Source organism: Archocentrus centrarchus, chromosome 22, assembly GCF_007364275.1.
Source record: "Archocentrus centrarchus isolate MPI-CPG fArcCen1 chromosome 22, fArcCen1, whole genome shotgun sequence".
NCBI lineage: Eukaryota > Metazoa > Chordata > Actinopteri > Cichliformes > Cichlidae > Archocentrus > Archocentrus centrarchus.
The window spans coordinates 26,704,399-26,712,585 of record NC_044367.1 but is presented as its reverse complement, the minus strand read 5'-3'; the positions used below and the strand labels follow the sequence as shown (position 1 = coordinate 26,712,585).

General features: G+C 42.4%; 1 protein-coding gene across 1 annotated transcript in view; it reads right to left on the bottom strand.

Annotated features, from left to right (window-relative positions):
* The window catches only part of gnmt (glycine N-methyltransferase), an 8,483-nt gene extending 489 nt beyond the window's left edge, over positions 1–7,994 (bottom strand). The window contains exons 1-6 of the mRNA XM_030719612.1: positions 7,644–7,994; positions 5,386–5,513; positions 4,607–4,720; positions 4,035–4,177; positions 1,935–2,056; positions 1,086–1,303 (exon numbers count right to left, since the gene is read on the bottom strand). Of these exons, the coding sequence (XP_030575472.1) occupies positions 1,132–1,303; positions 1,935–2,056; positions 4,035–4,177; positions 4,607–4,720; positions 5,386–5,513; positions 7,644–7,852 (888 nt within the window). The 5' untranslated portion in view covers positions 7,853–7,994 and the 3' untranslated portion in view covers positions 1,086–1,131. The remainder of the gene's footprint in view (positions 1–1,085; positions 1,304–1,934; positions 2,057–4,034; positions 4,178–4,606; positions 4,721–5,385; positions 5,514–7,643) is intronic.
* Positions 7,995–8,187: the final 193 nt, after the last annotated feature.

Genomic DNA, 8,187 nt, shown 5'->3' with positions numbered 1-8,187 from the left:
ATTCAGTAATAATCTGTTTAATTTAATGCTACCTTTCTGTTTAATGACGAGGTTCAATCAACAAGGGTTTTCATTTTACGGCAGCTGATGCTCAGTCCGGACCTACTGCACAATTTAAAGGCTCTCTGGTGACTTTTCACAAAGCTTAAATTACTAAAGTCTCAAATATGACAGGTTTGGATCTCTTGTTTTTATTGAGGATGTCAAAGTAAAGGAAATTTGATCTTACTGGCAGGTAAGTTCCACCATTATTAGCCTTTTTCTAGAAGTCAGGGGGGGTTCACAGTTTTTACCAGCATGTTGTGCGTGTCAAAGATTGTCTTCAACCTGAAGAAAGGCAGCAGGCCAAAATGATATCAGCGATATCATTTTGGCCTGCTGATATCATTTTGGCCAAAATGATATCGCTGATATCATTTTGGCCTGCTGCCTTTCTTCTGAAGAAAGGCAGCAGGCCAAAATGATATCAGCGATATTTCCTTTTCAGGTTGAAAATACATTTAAAAAAAAATTAGGCTAGTGCTTCATCTTTGTTTTTAAGACCAAAGCTGTAAACTTACAAAATGCGAACATCTAAGAATATATATATTTATACGTTTTTGGCAACAAAGAGGAAGTATTCCATCGTGAGGAACATCGCTAATGTACAGCACCATTCTGAAACACGTTCGAAGAGGCAGGACGCAGAGAGGAGCCCGAGAAGATGAAAGCGTAAAAGCACGTCGGAGGGAAACCAGACACGGGTACGAACAGTGGTCCGACACATTTTCAGTACGTGTAGCTTTTCAAACAAGAACGAACTTCGTTTTAAGTCGAGCACACGAACCATCAGCAGAACAAATGAGTCTTAGTGGCTCAAGTGCTTATAAGGCAAAGATAAAATAATCTTTCTTTTAAAGCTAAAGGAAAAATAAATCTGTTGCTGCTCTAAAGCAAGATTTTTATAAAAAAGAAACCTCATTCTCAACACAGGGATGATTTTAAAATACAGTAACTGTGTTACTGTATTTTTTTTATAGAAAGATAAAATATTTTTAAAAACTAAATAAACCGAATTTTGCTGTAATCTGGAAGCCGATTGTTTTCTAAGCACTGTGTGCACATCAGCATCAGGGCAGTTGTCGGGAGTCCTCAGGCCTTCTTCTTGCACACGTGGATGAAGTAGCACGGAGCCTGAGGCTGGCCCGGCACGTAAGTCTTGAAATCCCCGTAAACGCTGTGCTCCATGTGACCGCTGAAGGCCTCGTTCAGCAGACCCGTGAAGCTCTCCAGGCGGTGAGGGTAGTAGGACAGACGGAACTTACTGCAGAACACAAACAAAGTTACTGTCATTTTGTTTCATTTGTTGGATTTCAGTTCAGTTTTAGTTGGTTTCAAGGGGGAATATTCTCACTTCAGTTCACTTAAAAATATAAAAGTTTAGTTTTTGTTAACGATAATAGGTCTGCTGCACACTACATGATATGATAGGATCATCCTTGAGTTCAGGAATGTAAAACTAGTTTTATTATGTCTGTCGTGTCTGTGGATGGAGCCGAGTCTGTGGTTATTGTAGGATCTTTACCCACAATACAAAGCTTTGTTGTGATTTGGTGCTATATAGATAAAATTGAATTGAAAACATTTAAGACCCATGCAAACTGAATTTAAGACTCTCAGCACATTAAAATGAACTAATGTTACTGTTTATGGTCAGAAAGCAAAAACATTCAAGAAAAAAAAATTGATGGCTTTTTATTTGAAACACCTTAAAGCACTCAAAGACCTACAAATAACCTGCATATTAAAGGTCAGTAAAGGCTACATTTAATTCATGCAAGACATGAAACTGTAGATACCATAATGACAAATTTATAGTATATTGTCCAGATCTACTAATTAGACCTCACAGGCTCCTGTCGTGATCTCTACAGGAGCATCGGGGCCCCACCTACCTGACCTCAGGCAGACTCTGCAGGGTGACCTGCGGCACTTGGATGGTGTAGTCAAGAGTGATCATATGGGGCTTACTGTTGACCCACAACACTGAGGTGGTGATGTCCTGAGTTAGGTCGCTCTGCAAAACACACACACACACACACACATGCACACACACAGATTATAAAAGGCATCAGGAGGTGTGACTTTCTCCAACTTACAATTGTTGACTTGGTATTTATACTGAGGCCTTCCAGCTGGATTCTTCCTGCTCTGTCTGGATTAAAGAATATGGAACTTGTTTTTAATGCAAACATTTTGAATCAAATCTGGCTCCCTGCAGTCACAACCTGCTGCTGTGTCTTTCCTATATCTCATATCTGAGCTTAGCCTGGTTGGTTTTCTGAAATACATGAACACACGGTTTTATTTAGACAGAAAAGAAAGAAAAAACTATTAGAGAAATTCATGCACACATTCAATACAGATAAACGTCCATTTAATATGCACACTAGATGCTACATGTCCTTTCATATATAACCCCCCCCCCCCCATCTTCCCAAAGGGCTTTTCTCTCATTATTCCCGACTTCATCCATTTTTCACCCCATTTGCCAAAATAATCTAAAAACCCAAACACATTTCCTTCTGTTTCTCCTTCACCAGTTTTAGTAAAGATCTCACAATATCCGTCGGGCTCTGCGTGGGGATTTAGCTCTTAAAGCCAGCTGCTGCTACGGATGGCGTAAATAAACCGTTTTTAAACAATACTGTCTGTTGCACTGCTACTCACAAAGCAATAAAGGACCAGATTGTGCAGAGAGTTAAGATTAAAAACAGGATTCTTTGTGCTATTCATACTGATGGCTGACGAATAGCCTCAAGCTTGAGTTTGTTTTTTTGGAGGGGGGGGGTGTAAATCTAAAGCATATCATTTTATATGGAAAAAAATAAGGCTGATGTTTGAGATGAAGACCTACACTGTTGCTGTCTGGGGAGATTTTGAGAAACTATTGATGCATTGTTGCCAAAAATGGGTAAAAATTTCACATTTTTAGTTTTGGGCTCACAGATAAACACAAAGTATGCATAAAGTAAAAGTTAGCGGTGCCTCAGTACAGAAGATGGATGTAAACTGCCCTCCAAAAGCCAGTCCCTTTGCTTCTGCTGTAGACTGAAAACATTTGGGTCCAACATCACAAAAAAGATAAAATCAATATGAGACAAAAGGCCAACATCTCAGCTTTTGTTTCCAGGTATTTACATCTGGATCTAATACACAGGTCAGAAGAAGCACCTGGATACAAAAGCTGAGATGTTGATCTTTGGTCTCATATTGATCTTATGATGTCAAACCCAAATGTTTTCAGTCTACAGCAAAAATAAAGGGACTGGCCTCCCTGTTCTAAGGCTCGTGGAGGGGAGGGGAGCTTCTGGGCCTGAAAGCCACGGCCTGCAGAAAGACTTCAGGTCCTGTAGAGGTCGGACCTCTGGAAGGTCTTCTCTACTCAACTGCAACTTTTAGTTTGTATTAAAGAAAACATTTAGTGAATTTTGCTCATTCTAAAGAATTTCCTGAGAAATGTCAGTTACTGCCATCTGACAAGGCTGGAAATGGATTCCAGTCCCTCGTCGGTCGATCCGTGTATCTCTAATGCAGAGTACATCGTGGGATTTTAAAGCTGAGCTTAAAATTATGCGACACGTGAATACTGATGATACAAAAAAAAAAAAAAACGAATATTTTTTTTTCCCATTTTTGCTGATTCAAAAAGAAAAATCGAGGAACACGGCACTCAGCTAATGCACCACAGGCTTCGACATTTCTCTTTTCTGTCAGCTTTCAAGACGCAGTCGTCGTCTCATAATTATCTTTTTTAGAAGTTTCTCTGGATAAGCCAAGCAAGGGCTTATTTTTCACACGGTGGTCCATCAGCTGAGTGATGTTTCTAAGTCCTAAACCCTCGAGCTTCGAAACATAAATACTGTTACAGTCCTTCAAGACAGGAATCAGTGCTGTCTAAATGAGACGAGATGTTCTGTATTCACGTTGTTATGCAGTTATGTTGTAAAAGAATAATCACTGCAGTAAATCCAGGATCGGTCTAACTTTAGTACCTTGTAGTAGATATTCTTGCCTTGTGGAGCGCGCCCAGTCTCCAGGATGTAGTCGTAGTTGCGGTGGTCGATGATGAGAATCCCGCCTGGTCTGACCATGCTGGCAATGTTGCGAAGGGCCAGCTTTTGGTCACTTTGGTCCCCTAAGAGCAACAACAAGATGGTGGAGTGCAGTCAGCAGGTCAGTCTCTGAATGGGAGATCGAGCTCGCAACAAAACACGTGGTTACAAACTGTGGAGGGCAAAGGCGTGTGCATCAATATTACCATTTTAATGAGTCACATTATCATTCTGACAAAGGCATTTCTAAAGCACAGAGATTATGGTTATGTAATGTGGGGTAGATCCGTTCAGATCCTGTGTGGGCTTGCCGTATGCCTCCTCACCTCACTGCGGTGAGGTGAAAGGGCATCCCATGGAAATGCAGCATCATCGTTAGGTGTGCTCAGAGGTGTATGAGCCTGGTATTAACGCTCTAATGCTTATATTTGCCAACTCCAGGCATAATTTGATTCTTAGACAGGTCCAGAGGAAAAGCCGTTAATCTAATAATACTTTTATTATTCGTGTACCTTTAAAGTCTGGCAAGTGAGCGAAAGAGTTGCCGAGGCAGATAACAGCGTCGAAGCCGTCTCCCGGTTTCTGAATGTCTTCTGGTAACGTCAACCAGTTGGCCTCTTCGATCACTGAGGACAAGACAGGAAAGAGCAGAACATGAGGCCACCTGGCCTCATGTTCTGCTGACTGCAGACTCTGTGTGACTGCAGTCATTTGACTACGACACACAGAGTCTACAAGCCACACACAGGGAGAGGCAAAACAAATGAGGCCACTCATTTTTATTTTTAAGTTTAGTTGCTGCAAGCCAGCTAGCCCTGGTCTTTATCACTTGGCTCATTGGGCTCAAAATCCTTCAGCTACCACCCCAGAGAGGATCTCATCCCGTGACTGGACCTACTCCAACTCAACTTGTACGGCAGCGAGACTCTGTAGTCCTTGTTGTGCTCTAATGATCTGTAAGGGATCCGAACCTGCAGCTTGTGCTGCTACGCCAAGCTCACAGACTGCAGAGCAGAACAGGGACCGCTGTCTCCAGCTGTAGTCCAAGATGGCAGAGTCTGAGTTAATCCGCAGGATGAGAGACTCACGGGAGAGACAGCTGATGGCTCAGTAATTTATCTGTCACAAAGTACTTCACAAACAAAAATAAAATACTTGCAGCGGAGAACCATATGAATGGGATTATTTAATTCCTGACACACCTGCTGCAAACAGAATCCAAATCTGTGGAAATCACTCATTAAATTATATATATATATATATATATATATATATATAAAAATTTTCATACCCCACTGGTCAAAAGCTGGTTCTTTTCTTCTCTCCCATCTTGACTTCAGTGCATACTTGAGCATTTTGTCGCTGGCATCCACACTCACCAAATTAAACCCTTCCTCCACCAACATGATGGAGTCAATCCTAGAAAACAAAATCCATGAATACATAAAAATAGCATCCGACCTGCTGTAACACGGGTTAGTGCAGCAGAGGTGTTCTTATTCTTAGTGTAATCTCTGCTGCCATCGTTTTTCCGTCAAACCAGTTTGGCCAAGTCTGAGCAAGAGTATGTTCACCACAAACGCGCTACGAAGGTTTATTGCAAGCGTTAACTTGGTACGTATTGCATCACACGGCAGACAGGAAATCTGACATTTTTAATGGTAAAAAGAGGTGATCTGTACGGTCGGTCCTACCTGGCAGAGAAAACACGATCAGGGGCCAAACCGCAGTCTGAACAGGTGCTGGTTTCCCAAACAATTTATGACTGATGAATAAACAATATAAGATGTGCTTCAAGTGTAACGGGAGTGGGAGTCAATGGATAATGATGCTGCAATCATTAACAACTACTGGGTGACCTCAGGATAATATAAAAACAGCAAAATTAATAAATACCTAAATTTGAAAAAAGATGACATATTAAAAGGAAAAAAACATTAACAGCCAGATTCCCAGACTTGGATTAAACCTAATTTTTTTTTTTTTACTTCATGTCTGTCACATTTCATCTTGGCATTGATTCCCAACATCTCTGGACTCTACAAGAGGGATGAACACCAATTCCCCCAAAAGATAGCCCCTCATGTGGTTAGCATATATAATAATACCCACAGCATAACAGAGCCAGCAGAACCCTCACTGTAGGGGTTCATGGTGTTCCCTTCATTTGTCTGTATGCCCGTCCATTCTGCAGACTTCCTGCTACAACCTCTGGCAGCCTGAAGTGTAAGAAAATCCTCACAGGTGACAACAACTCCCAGCCTACAGCTTCTCCTCTGTCAGAAAACGAAAGCACCACAAACACACTCAGACTCCCCAAAATAGCTATCTGTGACCTCGATCCATGAGGAGTGTGTTTACTTCGAGATGGCTGCGCTACTGAGGCGCACCACTACTGGGGAATGAGGTCGAAGTCGACGCGCTGGTGTGCTCCAAACTGCAGGCAGACAGCCTGTGCTCCTCGGAATAAGGAGCTTCAGCGTGCTTACGACTGCAGTGCTGACATGAACATTAGTAGCTCTGTAATGTTTATCAGTGGCTCCGCTGACTGCTAAATGATGAGCAAAGAAGAAAGAACAGAAATTCTTCAAATGATCAAATAAAATCATTATAATGCGTCTCCTGAGCTGAGGTGAAGTATGTGTTCGGGCAGTGGCCTTGATGCTGCCTGAGAGCAAAGACAGACTGTCGGGGGAAATAAACAGACTGCAGGAAACCAGATTAAACTCGCTTCAACTACCCCGCACCAGCTCATCACCCACTGAACCACTAAACATGAGTGGATTCCAGCCTCACAAATATCACACTCCTCTTCTGGTCAGTTTGTTTTGGAAACGGGACATTTAAACGGGCCTGCAGGACAACACTGGCCTCTTCGAGCTCCTGTCTCAGCCGTGTAACACCGTGAAATCCCATTTAACCCTCATGAGGAAACCCGCTGTGCCCACCTCTGGCACAGAAACAGGTGCAACTCTGCACTTTCATTCATTACTCTGTGGCTTAATCCGGATTTTGTCCAGAGTTAAAAAGGGTCAGTGAGTTTAAATTCCACAAAAGTCAAAGGCAGGAACAAAGCAGGCATTTAAATACATTTCTCTCTAATGAATTATGCAAGCTGCAATGATCGTAGATTTCCCCAGAGCTCTTTCTAGCACAGCAAAGGCTAAAAAAAGGCAAACACTGTCATCTACTCCTACACAACTCTGCTCTAAAGCTGCACAATCATTCTGAATTGCACACTTATGGTCACACCTATTCACAAATCTGGCAATGATTCAGTCTTAATCAGCACTATTAATAACGTCATCAGTCTATTACCATTAAGAATACAGGCTTTAGTTTGTCATACAACATTTTTAACATTTTTTGGATGAAGCCGTATTAAAGATTTTGTTGTGGATGTTTAAAAATTGTATAAATGTTTGGCTTATGTTTTTATACCCGCTAATATTCGCGTGTATGTATTAAGTTGAAGGATTTTTAAGCGGAGTTTGGTGAGGCAGAGCTCAAACGTGTCACCGTGAAACTGCTGAGTCGACCTGACGTTACCCTGTTCCGCAGGCTACATCCAGCACCCTCCGCACCCCGTGCTGCTTCAGCAGGGACACCACCCAGCTTTTGTACTCCTCCGTCCGGCTCTTCGTGTCTCCGATGTACAGCTGCCACACTTTCGCTGCTTTGCCATCGGCGTATTGATCGGGCAGACCCACGGCGGCCACACCGAGAGACCGGGTCCTGAACACACTGTCGACCGACATGCTGCTTCTACCTGCTCGTACCTGAGATTCTTTTCTAGCGAACAAACAAGTTGGGACTGTTTTCACTGAGTGCGGAAATGCGCCGCCTCCCTGACAGGTAAACTGCCCACATGCCAGCTAAGATGTTGTTATTATTTATATGAACATCCCAAAAGAAACTTTAACCCAATGACACGCTGCTGAGGGATGCCGCCTACTTTCTGATTGGATATCAGAGGAGAGCCCGCCCCTATGCGTTTTACGTTGGTGAACGTCACTCGCGCAAAGCTATTTATTTTTTTTTAACCTAAATTTGCCTTTCAGGATCAGTTTCACAGTATACGCCATTAGAAATA